Source organism: Lissotriton vulgaris, chromosome 3_1 (genome assembly GCF_964263255.1).
Source record: "Lissotriton vulgaris chromosome 3_1, aLisVul1.2, whole genome shotgun sequence".
NCBI lineage: Eukaryota > Metazoa > Chordata > Amphibia > Caudata > Salamandridae > Lissotriton > Lissotriton vulgaris.
The window spans coordinates 169,129,146-169,154,739 of NC_141689.1; the positions used below are offsets into that span (position 1 = coordinate 169,129,146).

At 46.0% G+C, this 25,594-nt stretch overlaps 1 protein-coding gene across 2 annotated transcripts in view; it reads right to left on the reverse strand.

Annotated features, from left to right (window-relative positions):
- Positions 1–25,594, reverse strand: part of CNTFR (ciliary neurotrophic factor receptor) — an 857,892-nt gene that overhangs the window by 328,625 nt on the left and 503,673 nt on the right. For both annotated transcript variants that reach the window (XM_086960266.1, XM_086960267.1), the window contains exon 5: positions 3,713–3,943. In XM_086960266.1, coding sequence (XP_086816392.1) covers positions 3,713–3,943 — 231 coding nt within the window. The remainder of the gene's footprint in view (positions 1–3,712; positions 3,944–25,594) is intronic.

A 25,594-nucleotide genomic window follows, 5' to 3' on the forward strand; every position in this document is an offset into this window, starting at 1 on the left:
TCAAAGTTGAACATATTCATATTTTGATGCAGATGTGTAGTTACTCGTGGGTTACAGAGACAATTTGTTCCACGCCCCTATATGGTGAAAAGACCATGGCATGGCAGTTCTGTCTGTCAAGGAGTGGCTCATGACGTCTGGGTGTAATGGAAAGTTTATTTATGCACATCTTGTCCACATCTGACACAGATCCATTCGCCTTTATGTTTTGATACTGTATACGGATCACCAGCACAGCCGAGTGGATCAATTCGCCCATCCTTGAATATCTCAGACCCCAAATTATCTTCAGTGTTACTCCAAGGGTCGTTTTACACATAGTGCCCCAGAGGTGCAACGGGCGCAAGTGCCTGCTTTTTGCACCCTCAGGGCATTCTGGTATTCTATAATACTGATAGCGCTGGTGCGCACGTGGCACCAACGCTATCTTCAGCGGGTGTTCCCTTATTCGCATGGGGGAGTGAACCCATGAAAAGAGGGAATCAGTTGCTTCTGCACCCGTACCGTATTACTGAAGCCGGCACAAAGGCAAACTTGCCCTTAGGAGACTCACTGAAAGTATACCAGAAAAGGGTGGAACACTGTAGGTGCAGCCCCTGATGGCAGCCCCTTGGAAGCAGGAAACCATTGAAATCCCCCACAGACATCTCCCTGCCGGGGGTGTATTCACTCACTGCACCCGTTGCAGGGGGACCTCTAACCCCTCATATAAGCGCAGGTGGGTTGCTGCCTGCACTGAGAAACAACTGGTGGCTTTAAAGCCGCAGCTCAGTATTTCACTGAATGCGCTGCTCCAGGGCGGTGTAAGTTTTTGCTGTCCTGGGAGAAGCGCATTCATTGTAATAGGGCGCCTTGTCCCTGCGTGTGCAGTGCACACCTGCTTAAAGTTGCACCACAGCGCAAACAAGGACAGTCCACCCTATTTATAATGCAGGCCCAAATGTTCATTAAATGTGGCTTGTCAGCTCTGCTCCAACAGACTAGGGACTTTCCCTACAATGTATGGTTGTGACTTATAGGTGCGACCTCTAGTGGATATTGTATACTTACTGCAGTGCGATAAACATGCAAACATCTCTTCCACCCTTTTCCCTTTGGGGTCCCTGATCCTTGGCATACAAAGTCCCTCAGCTTTATCTGACTTTCAGGGGTTCCCGGATACCCTGGGTGCCCTACCAAGCTCCGCGAGAGACCGCGTCAGCGTCTCAGATCGTCGGCGTCTCAGATCGTCGGCATCTCAGATCCGCTTGCTGATGCTCTGCCCTCCTCTCCGCCATGCGACGGGAGCTGCATTTATTATCAGTAAGGAGCTGGGCAGCTACAGAAGTGTGAAATGACAGGACTGTCTGTGGGGATGCCAAGCTGTCAGAGATCAGCATGCAGCCAGGCTGGCATGGAGGCCCAGCCTTCCCCAGACAGCATGGGAACAAGTTGATCAGTGAGATGATCTGACCTGTCTGGACTCAACTATCTGACCTGTCACTCAGAGGGATCTCAAGAGATTTCTGACTCAGATAATGATATTAACCTGCTTCAGTCAAGGAGCTGGAGATGAAAATACAAGGCTGGCCTGCAGGAGGCAGCCACTGCTCTAGAAACCCGTACCGATAGGAGTGGCCCGGAAATGAGTAACCACTAGGTGACAGTGGAGAAATCCACTGGTACCAGAAGGGGTGAGAAAGGTCGACGTATGGACACCTCCTCCCCAGTATATACTTTTCACACTATTGTTTTGATACAATATTGTGAAAAGTGACCTGGAAATGGCCTGGATTTGTTCCCGCTCTAGGAGTTATCGATACTGTAGGTATCAATAACTCTGGGTGTGGGGAAAACCCAGGCCATTAAAGTTGGATCCTGAGGACCCCTTTAGAAATGAGGAGTTATTGAGGGAATCGGTAATTCCAGGCCGAGCCTCATGAAAATTCCTTACTTTACCCCTAACATTCACACAGAGACTTTGGCTGCCTTCATTCACATTGAAACTCACTATCGGGAAGAAGGAAAGCACGATATTAACTCAGGAAGAGAAGGAAAAGGTGCGTTTTGTGGTGTTTCCTAAAGGCGAGTGGGGAGCCCTTGTTTGTGACTGTGGTTTACCGTGCAAATAGATCAATCCTCAAAAATACTATGGATCTCATACTTCCGAGGAGGCCGGTAACTGCTGTTGAGTTAAAAATACGCTTATAATGAGGGCATACGTTGTAAGAATAACATTTGATGGAAGTGCATTGAGTCACTGACAGCAGAGGCATACTCAGTGGATCCCAGATGCATTCAGCACGGGCTTAGCAGGAGGTCGGTTCCTATAGGAACCCTTTATACAGACTTGGGAGGACAACAGGAAACACAGGTGAACTCTGTTAGGACGACAGTGATTGGTCGCCCTGCCATTTTCTAAAGGTGCTCCTGGGTCACCTTTTCCAACTTTCTGACTCCAGTCCAATTGATGCTTATTGGACCTTTTCACTGTAAGGAACATTCTCGCCTGCAGAACGAGGGTGCAAGGAGGCGCCTGGCTTTACAACGCTGTCTTTAGAACAGGAGGCCTCCAGCACGCAACCTTTACCACAAGGTACCTTTATCCTTCAATACCTTTACCGCGCATGTCTTTACCACCAATATCCCTTTACCAAGCATGCCTTTACATCGAAAGCTAGGTATGTTTAAGGTAAGTGTGTGTGTGTTTATTTATAAATAGAGTTGTGTAAACTACAGTCCAGTCTCTTCAAGTGAGATCATCACTCCTGCTTATTTTGCATATTATTTTAATCTCTTAATGTCTCCGGTGGTTTTTGCTCAATGTTTGTCATTTCTGTTTTTTAAATCCCTAATTGTTTTTCTTTCTCCACTGATGCTCCTAGTTCCTCTGGCTTCTAGTCTCTCTGTCTTGCAACTTTATGTGCTCCCCTACAACAACTTGTCAACCACCTTTCCTTACCAGAAAGCACTCTTTCTTTGTGCCTTGAAACCCTTTGTCACACCACACACCTTCATTCACTGAGTTCATCTTAAGTTCCACAGTTGGTACATTCCACGACTAAAACACTACAGGTTGGAAGTGCTTCAAATAAACACACCTGTGGCACAGTCGCCGCAAGACATGAGCAGACAAAGAGGTGTGAGGAGCTGCCACTTTGGAAGTAGCAGAGGTAGGGAATGCGAACAGTTCAGGCCATCCACTGGCCCACAAATTAGACATCAGACTCGTGTCTACTCAGGAAGCACTCGTACACATACCAGAAAGATACATCATCAACATTTGTTTGTTTTTTTGTTTACACATATTAACATTATCTGGGCAAAGGTTTCACCTCATTAGTACCAGTTTGACTGCCAAGTCCAACAATAAGCAACAGAAAGGCAACCAGTCAACCTTTGTGGAACGCCTTCCACTTTGCGATCACATTTTTCACATGTTTTTTAGTAACTATTGATCTCTTTGTGCTAGAAACAAATTTTTTTATGTAAAAATGTACAGATTGTGCATCAGATGTTGGATTGTGTGGTAAATGTGGCAAATCCATGATTACGCGGAAAATGCTGCAGCTGCAAAATTGAATAATACCCTTTGTAAAGGTCATTACATAAGAGAGGGTATCACATCACAGAGGGGTATGCAGCAGCAGAGGGAATTGTCTCTTTTTCCTGCAGAGGGAAATGTCATACAATGAAGTGATACCAAAGAATTAATGCATGTGGTGTTACTCACATCCCATTTTGAGGGTGACCTGGTACCGGAGCTGCCACGTGGAGCTGTCAAAGCAAGAGTAGATCCCGTTGTGCGACATGTCCGCGGCCCGGATCACAAGGCTGGACCCATTGAGATGGGACTTATCGATGTCGGTCCCATTGGCCGTCCAGGTCACTGCTGCATCCCAGTCCAAGGTCCCACACTTCATCGTGATGTCAGATCCTATCCTCTCATACTGCATGCGAGACTCTGAAACCATAAGAGGATGAAGGACACATCAGACAGCTTCGTCACAGAAGGCAGAATATATCTTCTACAAGACTTTGTGACGACATCTACCTCTTGTATCAGAGATGTTTATTCTTGAACTATTCTGGGCTCTGATCAAATGGTGACATTGTCACTGGTTTACACAACAAGACATATTTTTACTCAGATGGATTCTGCATGAGTACATAGGCTTTTCCATCTGACCATTCATTCTGTTACCTTAAATATTTTATTAATACCTTCATCCTCCAGTGAAACCATGTGGCCTATACATTCATTTGGCGACCCATCCATCTACGACAAGTGGAGTGGATTGGTCTTTAGAGCAAAGACCCTGTACCCAAAACAAATATATACAAATAACCTTTGAATTTACCTAAAAAAAACAGTAAGATAGAGGTGGCCAGGTAAAACCGGTTGGGCCAATGTATAGCACAATTGATATAAACATTGAATAATAGACCTACTCTTGACCAGTAGCAAGATTAATAAGAACTCAATCAGATCTGTACATTTGTAAAGACTTGGGCGGGCAATTGTGTTTTTTTCGGACACAGCAATAAGTATGGGAACATGTGTATAAATTACTCTCTATCAAACAGTACATATAATCCTTGATCACAAAATGTATTTCAAAACAATACGTAGGTGAAATACACTGATATGATTTTTTAACCGGCAGGTGCTTAACTTTCCAACAATTTAGCTTTCTGGCCAATACGCTTATTCGTTTAACCAGTGATTCATTACGTCCACACGTACAACCTTCCATTGGTAGAATAACCTGTTTTGGTAGAGTAACCTGTTTATATAGGCTGTGGGTCCTTAAATCATCCATCCACCCACCCACCCCCCCACTCAGCCACCCATCCACACACCCACGATTTATCTAAGTTGTATAAATATGTTACCCAGTACATGATCCCTCCTTCCCGTATGTATCTAGCTAGCTACCCATGCCTATGTATACCCATGTATTTTTCCATCACTCTATGGTTATTCTTAAATTAGATGCAGCGCCCTCTTCAGGTGAATCCCCGAATGTCTCTCTGTCTTTACACCGCACTTCCTGCAGCCTGCTGGCGACTTACACAGCAGCCTGGCAGACTCTTTCATCTAGAGCGAAGTAATTTCACCTGAATGAAGCAAACATCAAATGAACAGAAAACAGATGTGTGGGCAAAGGAAGATAAGTACTGAGCTCTTGCGCACTAGCAAACAGGCGCTACACATCTTAGACTTCTAGCTATCCTTTAATAAAACTCTTATTACAATAAATGACACAAATGTCATATTAGAATACCAAATCAACAAAAAAGCTGCAGAATAACCAAGCTTCTGGGATCGAAAAGGAAGCCAGATTCTTTGCAGAGTCTGTCCGTGAAAGGTCAGATGGCTGATGACGTCAGCAGGATGGCCAGCTCAGCACAGGAAGCTTGTACCAGAGGCTTCAATGTTTTTTTTGCTCTCCTGGTGGCATTGGAATATTTACTTCCTCCCTGTACAGACACCTGACGAGGAACTCTCACCCATCATTGTTGTATAGGTAACGTCCTGTACAGAAAAGTAAGACTGAATGAAACGTCTAGCTTATGGCTGGGCATGAGGAGAAGAAGAGGATAACACAGAGGGACAAGGCCTCCGCCGGGAATCTCATGACTACAGGCCCTGCCCACTTTGTAGAATCAAAAAAAGAGAAACAAAAAGAAATGGACAGAAAATCCAACGCTCTGATTCTACCACAGGGTGCGATATTTAGCACATCACGCATTTTTCTATGTTTTTCAGCACGGCAACTGTGGCCCAATTGTGTGAGAAAAGCATCACAGATAATAACTCAATTCGCATGAAAACCTTCTCTCACGAAGTAGCGTGCTACCCACTTGTAAAGCGCTTTCTCACCTTATCACCGTGTCATGCGTAGAAAGATCTATGCCAATACCAGGGGCGGCTCCTAAACTAGGGCGGAGGAGTGTCGCCCCACTGCTTTCTCGCAGTGCGAGAAGCAGAAACATAAAATGGTAAACAGAAGTGTTTGGTTGCGGGCGGATGGGCGGGGCTGCTCTACGAGCAGGGCTGGGAAGGGAAGGAATGGTGTGCCCACTCCTGAGTGAGCATGACTGCTTTGGTCAACCCTCTGGGGCCGCCCAAACCAGTCATGCGCACTCTGCACTTTCTCCAGCCTGCATGGAAAAAATTGCCTCCCTATAGACGCCTCGCTGGGCGGCGTCCCCCCAATCACAACTCTTCCATTGCAGTTTTGTGATCTGCTTAGGTGAGAGAAGGGATGTTGCCTGCTTCCTGTTCCTGCCCGGGGCAGGAGAGCAGGAGCAGGAGCTAAAAAAATGCGGGACCTGGTCCATCCGACGGATAGGTACATTTTTTGTTTTAATTAATTATTAGAGCTACCCCCACTCCCCTCCCCATGCGACCCCCCCACCCGCGAGGAATGCGGCCGTGACTGAACAATACAATATAATGTAAATCAATCCATCCCATCCCATTGCACACCACACCATCCTATCCCATGTACCCTCGTTTTTTTAAGCTCCCATCTGCCACGTGCTTCACTTGTTCCCAAACCAGTCTGATTTGGATAGCCCACATACCTGTCTTTGAATCTCTCTGCAGTGTCATACATAGCCTCCCTTTCCTCAAATGTCTCATTAACGTTGCCATGTGCCCTACATCTGCCATCAAGTGCTCGGGTACTGGTCTGCAACCCGGGGCCTTTAGTGGGCCGGGTCCTGCCGATACTCAGCACCTGCAAAAACAACAGTTGATGGACAGAATGCAGAACAATGTCATACATTCACCCCAGTACAGAGATCTGGGCCTAAATCCATCGTTTTTTTGCACTCCACACCACCCCAGTTCAGACATGGCCATATGCAAATCAGCCTTGACCCTGTACCTCATGGGAACAGTCCAGCCCGAACTGCCAAGCCATGTCTTCCCTTAATCGGAATCAAGAATCCTAGGATCCTAGGACACTCAAAAGGTGTAAATCCGTTCAGTAGTTGCAGAGTTATTTAAAGGTTTTTCAGACATACAACTGGAGACTGGAGTTACAAGATGGGTGATACGATTTCAGGATATGTTGATGAAAGGTTTGCTTTCTTCTTCTGTGTTTAGTTTCTACCACCATGGTAAATTGTGTTCACTAACTGTGAGCAAGCATTGTGAAAAAGACTTTGCGCCGAAGCGCACAGACGCTCCTTTATCGATTTTTGTGTCATATGTTGTAATAAACCTTAAAAGACGTCCAAGTTCCAATGAGTGCATTTCCTTCTTTTTGTGATTTTTGATCGGAAGTAGTGGATATTTACACGCCGTATTTCAGCACCCCCGATGTTCTGGATGCACACCGTGGATACGCGGACTGGCTAATACATATATATATATATATATATATATATATATATATATATATATATATATATATATATATATATATATACCATGATACTAAACATAGACATGCATGCCTCTCTCCTTGTAGACTCCTGACTCTGCACGGAGAGAGACACTGCTTACACACCCTCTCTGACTTGTTGGCACATTGTTACATCGATAGCTACACCACGCATTAGGCGCATCGTGGCTAGAGGAAATAAGTGATATATACTAAAGTATCTACATGCCCACCAATTACTGTGGCATTGGTCAGCTTGTCTTAATTTTGAGCGTTTTGGACTGAGCACATGTGGTATACATACTTTAGGACATGTCTACTCTTACAGACTTTGGCATCATTGACATTTGGATACTGTGTCACATGGGCGTACGGCTTATCACAGAATTACAGCCTTGAAAAAGTCTAAGTGACATAACATGTTTCGGCTACTCTACCACAAAAACGCAGATTCTTGAGAAAATTGAAGAATAAAAACAACTTTTGTTCAGCCTTACATCTGAATACATTATTGGGCGTATAAACTATTCATAATGGACTTAGGTGTGTGCTTCGGTACTTCTCTCCTACAAACAATTATTACTATGTTGCAAAGGTCAGATGCAGGTTTACCACAATACTAGAAAAATTACTTGAAAAAAACATTTTTTGCTGCCTTACAAACTGCATGTGACAAGTATTTTACACCTAGAAGCTATTCTGCTAATAGATATCTCTTGAGTGTGACTGTCCCTTTCCACAAAAACGTAACCCTTAGCGTTGTGGTTTTAGTTTAATACGTTTTTTAAAACACATACACATTAAAACATGCCAGGGCCTAGACAATAAGTGCAGATGTGCAGAGTATAATGTGCTATTGATTACCATTGTTGAAGGAGGGAAGGGACATCATGGTTCACTGAGAGATGCAGATTTGCTGTGACAAAAACCTCTTATTTTTGTACTTAATGCTGGAGATATCTGAATCTATCACTTCCCCCAGCTCCCTCCCAGACCCTGAAGATTTAAGGTCTTGCAGGCATCCCTATTCATTAGGTTTTTGTCATCTTTAGCCTTTTGTTACTTTCTTTTTAAGTGAGATTTCTGCATGGCACAATCATCACATTTGAGACTGAGGGCTAAAGGTGGGCAGAAATTCATGCGGTTCTCCTGAGCTGCTGCGCGTCGGTTGCGCACGGGGCGGCGCGCGCATCAAAACGGGTAACAGTTCCAACAGGCGCTCCTGCAGCGCAGCATTAAACACTGCCCGCTTTCTCTCAAGCATCCTGAAAATGCTTAGTCTTAAACCACAATGAACCATAAACCAATAAACCAGCACTCCCAAAACAATCACATGTCTACATTTGCGCGGCCTGCCTTTGCTGCGCTGCATGACACGAGAAATAACTCCTTATTGCAATTCATGAAAAACAAGTGCTTTTCTTCCCTGAGAGTCAGAGAATAAAATTTAAAAAAAGGCCTCCTCACTTCTCCCACCCGTAGTTATCAGTCTGCAAGGCCCTGTAGGAACAATCAGGCACTTGGCCTTCACACGTTAACAATGCCAGCCGTATAACAATGGCCAGACAGAAGAGGTTTGCTTTCATTCTATTTCATCTGTGACTTCACAATAATAACACAGCGGCATGTAATATTTAGTAACATAACGCGGTGTAATGTGCAATTATCCCTACTAACGTGTCCCAGAATGGAGACAGGACCGGAAATGGAAGCCGGGGAAGGATGCGCTCCAGGGAAAAGCTCTGCTGGACATTAAAATGTAATCCTAATGTATTTCTATATTGATTCGGCTAATACAGACGGCATACGTAATGAGCCACCGCCAGCAGGGAGCGGGCCGTGTACGTAGCAAAAAGTTCATTAGACCACGTGCGGCAGCGCCATTTTGACTCCAATGATGGATTGCTAAACGAGACCTCAGATATACACAGTTGGGTCCTGGAACCAAGACCGACGCTAGGCGTTGGGCAGTGTGGGCAGATGCCCAGGAGTCCGACCTCCAACTTGGGGCCCCGCATAGGGTGACCAGAATTTTAAAGCAAAACGTCGGGACATTTAACAAAAATAGAAGAGGGACTACAATTTTACTTCAAGCGAGCGGACAGAATGACAGCGCTCCTCAGCAGAAAATTACAGAACAGGTAGTCAGAATATACATACAATGCAATTTTTAAAACCCAGTAGCTTGCCAGTTAATTTAATTGCTTTCTTGCAATAACTGATGACTACCCCTACTCTGTAAAACATAAAAAGCACCTCCCACCATTTTCATTCGCCCCTCTGTAAACACCGGGACAGGAGCTAAATTTCCTGAAATCTGCCAGGACAGCTGGTGAAAAACAGGGACCGTCCGGGCAAATCCGGGACGCATGGTCACCCTAGCCCCACACCAATGCAACAGATTCAGACCATGACATGAAAGGTGCCACCATGTAAGTGTGCCACCTTAGTTGGCCCCTTTTCCCTAGTCTCACTGCTAGGGTGTAGCAATGGGAACCCGAGGGGAGGGGAACACCATTCCCAGTTGCAAGAAGACACATTCCTCAGGTATGTCCGGCAATTAGGCCTCTACCCTCCACCCATGCAGATGAACAGCGGGATGGCTATTGCAGATAAGCAACCATCACACCTTCAGCTCTTGATGAGCTGTTGAGAGGTGCTTGTCGGTGGCTGAGAGGGAGGGGCTGCAGCTTCAGGGGCATCTAGTCACAAGCAAACAGCCCTGAATGTGTCACGCCTATGCAATTTAGAGAGGCCTCGCACATTCCTTTTCTGCCCAGGGCCCCAAAAATCCTAGAACCGGCCCTGCCTGGAACATCCCTCAGTTGAGAGAGTAAGTGAACTGTTATAGCGCCCACCTGGAGTAAACAATAAAGTTCAACTGCAGTTCAATACTAGTTGCAATTTGAAGCTTTAATGCCCACCAAAGAATTATTGCCTAAAAACTGTAAAACCTCAAGTTATTAGGACCAAATTAATATGACTGGGTCAGTTATTCTGCAAACTTTGCAAGTTGGTGAATTGTTACCATCCACTTTGCTTTGCCTTTGATATGAAATTCCCGATTCACCTTAATGGTAATCCTAAAGTTAGGGAGTGCTAAAGAAAGGTATTGCACTTTGCTGAAAGCACACCATGAGCTAAAAGAAATTATTGCATTTCCTCAATCACTACCCAAGGCACAAACTTAAAGTGATATCTAAATACTCATCACTTCTGCAAAGTTTTCAAATGTTATACTGTGCATTAAAAGGGGCCATCCAGTGAAGATAAAATCAAACATGATATGATATGATATGATATTGTATTTGTAGAGCGCGACTTACACTCCATGGAGCATCTTGGTGCTAATCATACTTGTCACAGAGAAAAGAAAACAGAAGAGCCAAGTGAGGACTCAGTAGAAAATGTTTGATTGACCTAAAGATGGAAGTTTAAATTAGAGCTAAACAGGAAGTATCTGTGATCTTAAAAATCCAAGTTTTAAGAGCCTTTCGGAAAACATTCCCAGCAGTCAGCCCTGTATCACTAACAATCAGCAGCAATAAGCATTCCAGAATGTTCCCTTGTTTGATGATGTCTGCTTGAGTTTTGAGTCATATTATGACACCATTCAACCGTTAATATATGCAGACTATTTATTGAATTGTATGGTCTTGTGTTCTTCAGACATTTGTACACGAGCTACAATCCATCTTGTTTTCAAGCCTAATTGTCCGAGAGGCCTTTATGTTAGAATCAGAAAACTCAATTCATAAATCTGAGATTGTTTACCATGTTAAAAAATAAAAGATGTCAACCAGCTGCACAACCTACTCTATTAAACCTTTGGCAAGTTCATCCCTCCATCAACAACACACTAGAAAAAATAAAATGAAATGTCATAGATAAATGATTAAATAAGAAATATGATATCACAAATGGCTACAATACAATGTCAAATAAAGAAATTCTTGACAAAATCAGCCTGTAGCGGCACAACAAGTTCTATAAATCGTGCATCAAAAAAGCAAATAGACTATTTTTAAAACCAGATGACCAACACCACTACACCCACCAAGAAACTCCAAGGGATCCATACTGGATTCCACACATTCTTGAGTTTCAAGATTTCTGAAACTCAAGAGTGGACCACTATGTGGTCAAAGCTACAACGGCAAAGCTTCATCTGGCAAACAAGACGCCACCACCCAGTATTCAGAAGCCCAGAGAAGAAGAACTACATCAACGATCAAACATCTGACATTTGCTTCATTCAGATAACTCAGCCTCTGAATTTAAGAATCTGGTCAAGGTTAGTGGATCTGTGGGGCCGCCATCAGAACCGTTCCACCTCAAACTTTCAAGGATTGTCTTCTATCTACAGCCACTGCAATCTCAGAGAAGAGCATCATCAACATCTCCCAATCACCAGCCACCTTCCTTCCCCTCAGATTTCAAGATATTTTTTAATATGACCAATTATCAATTCAATTTTACAGTTCTGTCCTGACAGACCAAACCAGCTACAGGCCAATCGTGAGTGTTCCATTCCTTAAAAAACTGATTGAAAATCAGCATTTACTTAAATCTACAAACTTCTTGATGGGAGCAACTAGCTCACAGATCAATAAGCTGTGTTTCGCTCTGAGGAAGGCATAACATTAATCTGGGATAGGCTTATGACCGCCATGGACATGAACAGCATCACTGCAATTTGACCTGACATGTCGTGCTCCCACATATTTCCCCATGTCTTCGTCTAGAGCATCTACAGGGACTTAGCTTCAAGTGAACCATTAATGGCCAGGTGTCCTTCTCCTCTCCAACAGATCCAGCATCATCTTGCTCTTCTCCTTCATTTAAGTGATTTTCAGAATCAATCATTGTTCCATTCCTAAAGTGTGAGTTGATAAACGTACACTGACAATGCTTAGATCATCCTAAAACTGGGAAAATCCAAGTGATCGTGACATATGAAGACTGGTCCACTGCTAAAGAGTCACCAACCAATCATATTGATCTTAACTCATCTAAAACGGGGATACTGGCGTGAAGATTGGAAGGAATACCATACTTCAACAGTCATGCCCCAGGGACTTGGAGTGCTACCAAAAACATGGCCTTAAGTAAGAAGCATGGGAGAGATCACGCCTTCCAACTTATCCCATGTTCCCCTTGTAAAACAAGCCACAAATTGCACCTTCCATGCCACGCATATTTTAAAAATTACATTTTCTGAATTTAGAATTTCCACAGAAGCTCCTGGCTACCACTTCCCTTGTTTGGCCCCACTTTGTCTGTGCAGTGAGACTCTATTGAAGGGTCTCACTCTCTTTACAGTAATGGTTACAACAAATGCAGAATTTGCATCACGCCTACTGTTACACATTCATCTACATATTAAGTTTTAACTTCCAAGACTCTGTCCAGTACCCATTGGATCATCAACTGCAAAGGCCAAGCTTTCATCAAATCAATATTTACAAACATGAAAACTCTACCCTGGCTTGGTACCATGGCTGATCGCCAGACTTGCAAAAGTCACCAGTGAGACCTCTTTCTCCATGCAAGCAGCAAAGATCTTCTTTTCCATCAAATATAAGAAAATTCAGAAACAATTGGAGTTCTAGAACACTCTCATGATCTGTATGTTTCCCACCGTGATGGTACAGTTAGCAGACCTAAATAGCTTCCGTGACTAGGAGGTTGAAATAATGGCGTGCTAGGCTGACTCTGAAAGCCATTTGCTAAGATTGTAGCATAATGCCTGGAGATAGGAGGCATCTTGAGCTGGTTCCCAATGGATTCAGATTGCCATAAAAGGATTGAAACGTTGAAATTATGTCCCTGACAGATGCTGACCAGCACGCCCATCATCCAGGCTTCAACTAGTTGCCAGCAAAATATTACTGTGCTCTGATTTGTGTTTCAGCCAGCTGTGCTGGCTACTTTACAACATCTTTTTAAGGCTCACTTTGTAATGAACTGCTTTTGCAGCACCTTCAGGGTAGAGTATAAATGGCTGGGTTTCAGATACTACCAGACGTTTGTGAACATCTGCACCCAGGCGGCCTAGAGTGTGTGTGTGTCTAGGACGGGACAGGGCTTACACAGACCCATGCTTTCAAGGACTGTGGGAGAAGTTTTTCACCACATGAAAAACATATATATATTGAACGCTTATTTCCTCTAACTCACACCCCGCAGAAGGTCCACCTACGCATAATCTGCAGATATAAGGTTAGATAGAACAGCTTACCTTTGGAAAACCCTATGATGTGCCAATAACTCGTAGACGTACTCATTTTTAAGCCTTAGGCCATTAGATGTTTTGATTTCACGTTGATACTGTGAGATTCAGTCAAATGGCTGTCTCGCCCTCTTCCTGTTTTCCACTAGTGCCTACCCTGACTTCTCCTTACTAATCCATTAGACGAGCTTCTCTTTCATGTCCCCACTGAAAGCACTTGGCACTCGCTGTGTGGTGATGGAGGTCTATGCCTACCTGAGGAGGCGAACCCAGTTCCAAAAACAATGGTGTCCACCTCAGTAGATCTTCCGAATGGTTGTCTTGTGATCTATCACTTGCCAACATCACCTCGAAAGGACATTTGGAATACTGGAAAGAGGACATTGGATTTTGAACAAAAGAAACTGCTGTACAGGATTTTACCACCAATCCAATACTCCATGTTTACTGTACTACTTTTTTGGTACTTCACAGTGTAGGTAATTGACAGCCTGGATGGGTGCACTAGGGGTAGCACTGAGGTAAGGAGAGCAGCAGTGGCACCTGGCACTGCCCTTGCCACCTCTGATCTCAGGGGTCATGAATGCAGTGATGCAATAAAAGATAAATTAGAATCTGCAAAGCCTGGTCACTTTCTGTCTGTTTCCGCCCTGTGCCCTTCCCCTAACACCTCAGTATCCAATAGGAAGCTGTTGATGGGTTACAGGTGAGACAGGGGACTAACCTGTCACGGCAATGGGGGTCAAACCCACAGCGGACTGTAAACGCAAACCAGCCCTGGCAATGAACTCGGACCTGGGGTGTGTGGGGGAGGGGGTACTGGTGAAAACACCGTTGCTGCTTTTGCTACAGGGGTTCAATATTTCAGCGCTGCTGCAAAACTGGCCCACAGTACCAAACACGGCCCCACTAGTCCAAAAACAGCCCTCACCCTTTCCGGGTGGTCAAACCCCACGTGAAGTATCTCCTTCGACCCTCCCGTGGCACTTTGGAATGCTACCCTAGATGTGGTTGTCCTAGACCCTGTCCACAGTCCGTGCCATGAGGTTTGAGTTGTCCATAACTTTTGCTTATACTTTACCGGATTATGACGTTGAGTTTTTAAAACAAAATGAGATCAGTGTGGGCTGGCAGGGCATGAAGATGGCACATAGCACTTTTACACTGATATTATTATACTTAGGATTCATCTGTAGCCATATTTCAGACGTTTTTCAAAAGTCAAAGATGTTTGTGTAGGGTATTATTCAATTAATGCACAGCAGCACCAGGAAATGTGCACACATAGGAGCCAGGAAAGTGGCCAGCTCTTTGGTAAAGCTCTCGGGTCTCCCCCGTCAGACCGTGAATGCTGACACAATCATTGAACAGAGACCCACTCGGCCTTTTGAACGAACATCTCCCTTGACTACAATGCATTCTAATGGCCGGTTGTTCGCTATAAGAATATCCAATTACAGTAAGAGACATTTTGTAACTTCTTCTGTGGGCTGGGTTCATACATTCTGGGTTGGTCCAAGCCCTACAGGATCTTTATGATGTATCGGAGTCGTAAATCAACTTCTTTTCTGAGTTTGCTGCCTACCTTTTGTAGCTGAGAGCCCCCAAGATCAAGAAACACCACAACAGCACCCCTCACTGTTCAGCAGGAGCCATGAGGAAATAAGAGAGAAAACACAAAAGATGAGCCCAGGCCAACTCCATCTCCAAATTCTCAACAAGAGCTATGTGGACAGCAGGCAAAACTACAAGAGATTAGTCTTAGCACCAACATCAGCAACTATTCACCCAGCAATAACCAATTGGAAGAAAGCAGGAGCCACAAGTGGATTCTTAGATCTAACAACTCTCACTGCTCCACCAGTAGAAGGAAGACATGAGAAGAGATGAGTCTTAGAGCCAGTGCCACCCACAATTGCTCAGCAGCAGCCAAACTGGTAGAAGGCCAAAGCTACAAGTGATGCACCTTAGGGACAGCACACCTGTAATCGCTCAACAACAGCCAAGATGGTAACAGACAGAAGCCGCAAGAGACGAGTCTTAAGAGACAGCACCACCAGTAACCACTCAACAGCAGCCAGGCTGGTAGAAGGCAGAAGCGACAAGAGACGAGTCTTGGAGACAGCACCAACCCTAATCGCTCAACAGCAGCCAAGCTGGTAGAAGGCAGAAGCGACAAGAAACGAGTAAATGTAAATGTAAATGTAGTATACTTGTAAAGCGCACAGCTGCCCCAGCAATGTGGCGTCCCGGCACTGTATAACACTGTGGAACCCTTCCTGGCTCTCCCTGTGAGATGCCCCTCCTGGGCACCCCCAAGGTGAAGTCAGGCATCCCAGCGTTCTAGGGGCTGTTGTGGAGATTAGGCAAGCTATTTCCCAGAGTTGCAGCGTGGGACCCATGATTAGAGTAGGCGCAGAGGCAAGAGAATTATCGAGTCCGCAGACATTAAGCCCAAGACCCTGCCGTGTCGGGAATTGAACCCTAGTCCCGGGCCTGATCTCTGCTTCAGGGTCTGCAGCTTCTAACCAGTGAGCCACCCTTCTCTGTCTTGGAGACAGCACCACCCCTAATCGCTCAACAGCAGCCAAGCTGGTAGAAGCGACAAGAGATAAGTCTTGGAGACAGCACCACCCCTAATCGCTCAACAGCAGCCAAGCAGGTAGAAGCGACAAGAGACGCGTCTTGGAGACAGCACCTCCCCTAATCGCTAAACAGCAGCCAAGCTAGTAGAAGGCAGAAGCGACAAGAAACGAGTCTTAAGAGATAGCACCACCTGTGATCGCTCAACAGCAGCCAAGCTGGTAGAAGCGACAAGAGACGAGTCTTAAGAGACAGCACCACCTGTAATCGCTCAACAGCAGCCAAACTGGTAGAAGGCAGAAGCCACAACAGTCGAATCTTACAGACAGCAACACCCACAATCGCTCAACAGCAGCCAAGCTGGTAGAAGCGACAAGAGATAAGTCTTGGAGACAGCACCACCCCTAATCGCTCACAGCAGCCAAGCAGGTAGAAGCGACAAGAGACGCGTCTTGGAGACAGCACCACCCCTAATCGCTCAATACCAGCCAAGCCAGTAGAAGGCAGAAGGGACAAGAGACGAGTCTTAAGAGATAGCACCACCTGTGATCGCTCAACAGCAGCCAAGCTGGTAGAAGCGACAAGAGACGAATCTTAAGAGACAGCACCACCTGTAATCGCTCAACAGCAGCCAAACTGGTAGAAGGCAATAGCCACAAGAGACGAATCTTACAGACAGCAACACCCACAATCGCTCAACAGCAGCCAAGCTGGTAACAGGCAGAAGCAACAAGAGACGAGTCTTAGAGACAGCACCACCCCTAATCGCTGAACAGCAGCCAAGCTGGTAGAAGGCAGAAGCGACAAGAAATGAGTCTTGGAGACAGCACCACCCCTAATCGCTCAACAGCAGCCAAGCTGGTAGAAGGCAGAAGGGACAAGAGACGAGTCTTAAGAGATAGCACCACCCCTAATCGCTCAACAGCAGCCAAGCTGGTAGAAGCGACAAGAGATGAGTCTTGGAGACAGCACCACCTGTAATCGCTCAACAGCAGCCAAGCTGGTAGAAGGCAGAAGGGACAAGAGACGAGTCTTAAGAGATAGCACCACCTGTGATCGATCAACAGCAGCCAAGTTGGTAGAAGGCAGAAGCCACAAGAAACGAGTCTTAGAGACAGCCCCACCCCTAATCGCTCAACAGCTGCCAAGCTGGTAGAAGGCAGAATCCACAAGAGACAACACCACCCACAATCGCTCAACAAGAGCCTCTCCTTGAACAGACACACGCAGCTGGGGAAGTATTTTAGCGCCATCACCTCCCCGGCTCGACTGCTCAACAAGACCCGCACAGACGCGCAGCTCAACGGCGTGCGGTTTATGGTGCGGTGTCTTCATCGCCTGTTTGCTCTCCAATGGGGGGCATTATTCAACACTTTAAGGCGCCCGTAAAAACAGGTTGTAAAACACAAATTTGCCAGCGGATCCAATTAAAAGGCAGAGAGAATAGGCGATAAAGCAAGGGTGCCCGTCTGTCAAGGGGTCGTTAATCAGCCCTGGCAAGTGCAAGGAGACCACGGCCTGACGCTCACACAAAGGACACGTGTGCGCTCGTCTCACTGCACGTCTGCCCCTTTATTTCATGCCAGTTGCAGACCTAGATACATTACAAGGCGAATCATTTCATGGCTGTTTACAATCTTCACTTAACACAGTCTTTCGCGCTTTACAACCGTGAACAGGCAGAACAGGAGGAGAGATAAAAGCCGCCCAGCCTTCCCATTAAAGGGTGTGAACTGGAGCGCTCTCCTTACTTTTCCATCCTAGGACCTCTGCTTCTGTTTCTCTATCAAAGTGAAAGACATGTTGGTGACTTTCATTCTCTCGGACAATCGCCAATAACTTGTCCTCTTACAGCATCGCATCTATGCACATCTGTGTGGTCTTTAAAGATGTATATAGTCATCTTTATGGTAGATGAGGTTTTACAAGGCCTCACAAGTGATGTGTACAATGGATGAGGCCTCACAAGTGATGTGTACGTTGGTGTATGGTGGATGAAGCTTTAAAAGTGATGTGTACGGTGGATGAGGCCTCACAAGTGATGTATACGGTGGATGAGGCTTTAAAGTGACGTGTATGGTGGATGAGGCCCCACAAGTGATGTGTGTGGTGGATGAGGCCTCACAAGTGATGTATACTGTGGATGAGGCTTTACAAGTGACGTGTATGGTGGATGAGGCCTCACAAGTGATGTGTACGTTGGTGTGTGGTGGATGAAGCTTTAAAAGTGATGTGTACGGTGGATGAGGCCTCACAAGTGATGTATACTGTGGATGAGGCTTTACAAGTGACGTGTATGGTGGATGAGGCCTCACAAGTGATGTGTGTGGTGGATGATGCCTCACAAGGGTTGCGTATGGTGGATGAGGCCTCACAAGTGATGCGAGCGGTGGATGAGGCATCACAAGTGATGTGTGTGGTGGATGAGGCCTCACAAGTGTTGCATATGGTGGATGAAGCCTCACAAGTGATGTGTATGGTGGATGAGGCTTTACAAGTGACGTGTATGGTGGATGAGGCCTCACAAGTGATGCGAGCGGTGGATGAGGCATCACAAGTGATGTGTGCGGTGGATGAGGTCTCACAAGTGATGTGTACGGTGGATGAGGCCTTACAAGGGATGTGTTCGGTGGATGAGGCTTTACAAGTGATGTGTACGGTTGATGGGGCTTTACAAGTGATGTGTACGGTGGATGAGGCCTCACAAGTTATGTGTAGAGGGGTTGAGGTTTTCCAAGGGATGTGTACGGTGGATGAGGCTTTACAAGTGACGTGTATGGTGGATGAGGCCTCACAAGTGATGCGAGCGGTGGATGAGGCATCACAAGTGATGTGTGCGGTGGATGAGGTCTCACAAGTGATGTGTACGGTGGATGAGGCCTTACAAGTGATGTGTACGGTGGATGAGGCCTCACAAGTTATGTGTAGAGGGGTTGAGGTTTTCCAAGGGATGTGTACGGTGGATGAGGCTTTACAAGTGACGTGTATAGTGGATGAGGCCACACAAGTGATGCGAGCGGTGGATGAGGCATCGCAAGTGATGTGTGCGGTGGATGAGGTCTCACAAGTGATGTGTACGGTGGATGAGGCCTTACAAGTGATGTGTACGGTGGATGAGGCCTCACAAGTGATGCGAGCGGTGGATGAGGCATCGCAAGTGATGTGTGCGGTGGATGAGGTCTCACAAGTGATGTGTACGGTGGATGAGGCCTTACAAGTGATGTGTACGGTGGATGAGGCCTCACAAGTGATGTGTACGGTGGATGAGGCTTTACAAGTGATGTGTACGTTGGATGAGGCTTTACAAGTGATGTGTACGGTGGATGAGGCCTCACAAGTTATGTGTAGAGGGGTTGAGGTTTTCCAAGGGATGTGTATTGTGGATGAGGCTTCACATGTGACATGTATGGTGGATGAAGACTCACAAGTGACGTGCACTGTGGATGAGGCCTCACAAGTGATGTGTTCAGAGGATAAAGTCTTAGAAGTGATGTGTAGGGTCTAGAGGTGTTTAAAGTGACGTGTGGTGCATCAGCATTCACAAGTGATGTGTATAGTTGAAAGGTCTTTTAAATGTTGTGTCGAGAGGTATTTCAAGTGATGTGTGCGGTAGATGAGGTCTTACCAGTGATGCGTACTGTTGAGTGATCTTTCAAATGACGTGGGTTGTGTGTGTGGTGAGGAGGTAGCATTGCAGGAGATGAAATGGAGCATGTGCAGAAGGAAAGAAGGCACAACAATAATGCAGGCCGTGTTGGAGAGACCTTTAGGGCAGTCAGGCAATGCCTGAAGAGCTGTTCTGAGTGATCAGTGTGGTTGGGCTGTTTTTTAGCTGTTCGTGAGCTTGTTAAATGGGCTGTTTTTGTTGATTTTTCTGATATTACCACAAACATTGCTAGCAGCAAGTACAAATCTATAGTGTACCCTATACTGCCAATGTTTATACATCGTGTTTTGACTACGTGTGCAAATATGGGCCACTTTTTTAGCTATCTGAGTCACTGATGGTCCCTCTTTTATTTTGGTGCCTGGGATTGTATTTCTGTCCCATTCCATCCCTGAAGGCATATATTTAAGTAAGGTAGAGTAAGCAATTCATTTAATAATAAAAATGCAACTTGATATTACTTGAGAAAAATAGTGGTCTGAGATTTCGTACAAATTTTCACATACGTTTGCTATTATGAATTTTAAAACAAATAAAAGCCTCTATTTAATTGCGAGGCAGCAGAGAACTTAGACCAACCAACACTTGTTTCGTCCCCTCAATGCTTGGGACTTTTTTCAAGGCTAAGATGGTGTGTACATCAATAATAGTATTGTTGGTCGCATATAAATTGTAGATAAGCCGTATTAGTCTGTCCTTGTGGTCCTAATCATATCTTCAGGTAGTAGCTATCCGTGCTTGTTTATTAGCAAAGTGATCCTCACAATACTTTTGAATGAGTGGTCAATAGTTTTCTTCAATAGCAGTCCATTCGGTCCCTGTGGTCCCATCAAACGTAAAGCTTTTGATTGGACCGCAACTAATGAACGATACTCAGCACTGTTACAAAGGTGCAGCTGGTCGAAGGAGCACTTGTGATGGGAAGCTAAGGGAGGGTTTGGCTGGCAGGCAGCTCTCAGTTCATCCCTGGACAGGCTGTGGCGTCACACTGACAATGTGTCAGGGCGGTGTCTTTGGCTAACCCCCATTCCGCGACTAATCACAGCAAAATCAGTGGAGCTAGGAGTGACCGACTTGGAGCGTTGGCTGCGAGCTGCGCAGGGAATCCGGAAGGGCCGTCGTGCGTTGGCACGGATTCCACTCTGGGGTACATGAAGCAGAGGCGGCACAGGAGGGCCACCCGCTCACTCGGCTGATACGGGGAGCATCGCGTTACTGCCAATGGCAGCCGGAATAAGTGAAGTGAGCCTCCCCAGAGTGGAGGACAGCTTCAGAGACGGTAGGTGGGCAGCGGATCTCTCTGAGGGGGCTAAGCAAAGGAGTCGATATACATTAAGGAGTGCAACAAAACTCCAAAACACGGTCTCACAGGGCACTGTTAAACAGGCTGTTGAACCTGTTAAAACCAATAAGGTAAAGCCAGGTGGTGGAGGAACAAAAGGAGTGAATTGGTAATCCCACCCCTCTAAGGTAGATACCGGATGGGGCATATCAGCAGCCCCAAAGCAAAGAAATAGGGGTGAGCCACAGAAAAAACTACTGGTGAGAGTGACCTCCTCCTTAAGGACTTTCTTTAACTCCTTCGGTGCTCATTACGAGCCCAGCTCAGCATGAATCACAGTGGAGCTGTGCTAACGGCTGCGCTCCGCCCACATGCTATTGATTCCCCGCCTGTGTGGGCAAATTAATCAGTGGGCGGAGTCGTGACGAGCCCAACTCATCATAAGCACAGCTCCACTGTAACTCATGACGAGCTGGGCTCGTCACGAGCACCGCGGCGCCGTTCTCATCCCCCCAACCCCCCGCACCATGGGGGAATTACCCCCGCAGCAAAGGGGTTAAAAGTCTGCCCAGACCTAATTTCCGGGGCCACTCAGTGGGACAGGAGCGTGACTATAAGGATGGAGGGGGTGAGTTGGGGAGTACAGAAAGTACTACATCTACCGCACCTAATACATCCAGTGCCTCTCCTCTTCCGAAATGGGGTACCACGTTCTGGCAATGGAAGGGCCAACACAAGTTAACTCATTGGTAATCACAAGGGTAGGCATCCACCTCCTGGAGGTGACCTAGTTGAAAGACTGCTACAAGATTTAGTAGTAGAGGCAAGGAACAGGTTTGCTGCCTCTGCCTCAAATCAGAGAGAGATCTGGGGGATGTGTGAAAATTTGCTGGAATAACTTGACTCGTTGGCATTGAGAACACAGGCTATCGAGGACACAGTGGCAGTACTGAAAGCAGCAGCCATGATTGACATAGAGGAGATAAATACAAAATAATTCAGGGAGAGAGAGCTCCAAGACGAACTTGAGTCTCTAGAAAATAGCGCTAGGAGAAATAACATAAGAGTCCTGAATGTACCAGAAGGGACGAAAAGTGGGAAAATAAAAGGGTTTATCTTACTCTCACTCAAAGCAATGCGACTGGCAGAAATCTCAGAGGGTGTCCTTCCAAGTGACGTTCAACGGGTACTTAGGGCCCCTAAGGGAGACACCCGGTAGGAGCAAACCAAGGAACAAAATGCAGATATATTTTTAAAAAACATGATGAGTCACCTAGGACTGTGCGACCTATGGAGGGTGCGATCCGGGAGGCACCCTGGATACACATTCCATATTGACACATTCTGAAGATAGCTACCCTTTCCAAAGACCTTCATAATGTTTAGTTCACAACCTCATATTTTCAGAATTGAAAATATTTCCAATTTTTAATTATCTTAAAAAAATCATTGTTGTTACTCACTCATTTGATAATACTAACAAGCATTGGTAAAGCCAATAGGTTTGTTTTGTTTTTGTCATATCTCCGTTATGTTATATGTCTGGATGCAATAACAGAACACTCAGAGACTGGCAGGGGGATACTAGTCAGGTAGCATGCTTTGGCAAGCACAAGATTTACATTTTAATTTTTTTTATCCATGCACCTCATTACACAGGCCAGGTTTGATACCCAATCAGAGGCTGGTTTGCATGTAAACAGATGTATTACTGTGTCATTATGAGGCCTATCATAGCTGAGCTGAGGGTGCAGTGCAGTACCGTCACACAAGTGCATAGAACAGGCACTAAACGAGCTATCAAAAGGACAAATTATTTCTGGCTGGAGTTTAACATATGCTTAATCTTGGAGTTAAACTGCACTCTGGTGCCTAATTGTCTCTTGGCTGATTGAGGAATGTGTGTTAAAAGGCAGGGCTTACATTAAGCTGCTTCAGCAGCCCTGAGAATCTGACGACGTTACAATTTATGGAGAATTACCTCACATTGGATCTCTGGAGCAAATTCCCAAATGGGCCATCCTGTCTCACCGCCCAGCAGATAGCATCGCCCGTCTTCATCCGGCGCCTGGAGCGGGGCCATGGACGTCCGTACGGCGGTTGGGCACTCGTTTGTTACAGTTGCTTTAACATTAGATTCGCTTTAATTGTCCTTAAGTGGAGTAATTATTAGTGTCTATTAAATGGAAAAGGTACTGCACCAGTGAGTCAGGCGGTAGGGCACACGTGCACATCAGCTACCTCTGCCCACAGCTCTATCTGTGCAGTAGGTGCTGCCATCTACTCGAGAGCACCTGGGTGGTCTGCTTGGGGCACCAGGGTAGTCTGATTGGGGGCACAAGGACGGTCTTCCCGGTGCACCAGTGTGGCCTACTTGGGAGCACAAGGATTGTCTATTTGTGGCTCCATGGTGGTCTTCTTGGGCACCAGGGTTATCTGCTTGGTGCGCCATGGATTAATTTCACACCTACCAGAGAGAGATCTTAGCTCAGTAGGTTGATACTTGCTGATTTCTTTATGCCTCTTGATTGTGGTAGGTGTGAATCCTGGCAGGGTCGACTTAACCTTTTATCAGTTGTAGGCAGAGTCAATTTTGTGTACCTGTCTAATTATTGTATTTCCTGATTCGTTGTTGAAAGTGCACTCCCATGACTTTGAGGCAGCTTCAGGGCTGCATTAAGTTATTGTTGTTATTGTTATTTTTGATTTGTAACGCGCCCAATCAACTGCAGGTCTCTAGGCGCTCGGAAATCGATGGTACAAACAACAACTTTAGCAATACAGAGAAGGCATCCACTAGCCTAGATAGCACTCATGGCCCTCCTAAAGAGCAGCGTTTTTAACCTCTTTCTAAAGTGTAGGAGGTTCTCTTCCCTGCGCAGCGACTCAGGTAGTGTGTTCCATAACTGAGGAACTAACACCGAGAAGGCTCTTCCTCCCTTGGTAACAAGTTTGTACCGGGGGCAGACCAATAATTGAGAGTCTGAGGATCTAAGAGTTCTCATTGGACTGTACACCGCCACGCGGTCTTTGATGTATGCGGGCGCCGAACCATAGATTGCTTTATGGGCTATACACAAATTTTTAAATTCCACTCGCTCCTTAATAGGGAGCCAGTGAAGGCTCTGTAGCAGGGGGGATGCTTTGGATCGTCTTGGCAGTCTAAAGATGAGACGAGCAGCATCGTTCATAACAACCTGTAGCCTATTTGTCAGGGTTTTTGGCAGGCCAAGGTAGAGGGCATTTCCGTAGTCTATCCTCGAGATCACGGTGGCTGCGACAATAGAGCATAACATGGATTGGGAGATGACGGGTACTAGCTTCCGTAGCTGTCGGATAATGTTGGTGCAGCTACCCACCACGGAAGAGATCTGATTGCCCATTGATAGGTCACAATCTAGTTTAATCCCCAGGCTCTTTACGTTCAGGCTGGGTTTTGGAGCCGGGCCTAACTCTGCGGGCCAATAGAGGTCACACCATGGTGAGGTGGCAGATGGAATCACCAATACCTCGGTCTTGTCTGGGTTGATTTTTAGAAGATTTTCTGTCATCCATTGGACCGTGTACCTCAAGATGTTCTGGGTTTGGAGTTGTGCGGCACTTGTGTCATCGACACTCAGCAACAGCTGCGTGTCGTCCGCGTAGTTAAATACTGTGCAGCCCATGCGCGCCAGAGAAGCAATCAGAGGTTGCAGGTATAGATTAAATAGAAGTGGGGACAGGGCCGAGCCCTAGGGCACCCCACATTCTAGCGTCCCCCACTGCGGAAGTTTCTTCCCCAAGTTGTATTCTTTGGGTCCTTCTCAACAGAAAGGATTGCAACCATCTGAAGGCCAGGCCTTTGATACCAAAGTCACTCATTCTTTCCAGAAGCAGAGCATGGCTGACGGTATCGAACGCCGCTGAGAGGTCTAGCAAGATCAGGGCGCTTGGTTTTTTACCGTCAGCCAGGCCTCTCAATTCATCCAGCACCGAGAGCATCACCAACTCGGTGCTGTGATGTGCTCGGAACCCTGCCTGTCGTTCATGAAGTAGATGATGAGACTCCAGGTACATGGACAGGGATTTTAGTACGTGTTGTTCCAGTACTTTTGAGAGGAATGGTAACTGAGAGATCGGCCGGTAGTTTTTTAGTACTGCAGGGTCTGCGCATGGCTTCTTCAGCACAGGTCTTACACGCGCTTCTTTAAGTTCTGCTGGTATTTGCCCTGTCTCCAAGGATCTATTTAGGAGGGAGATAACACGCTCCTCCAATAAGGGACGGGCTGCCTGAAAGACTTTAGGTGGGCACGGGTCCGCTGGAGATCCAGATTTGATTCTATCCATCAGCTGTTGCAGACTCAGTGTGTCAATCTCTGGAAACAGTGTGATGGAGCAATCAACTGGTTTATGAGGGGCTGTAAGTGTAACCATCCCATTTGACATACCACTTTTTATCTCCTGGATAATAG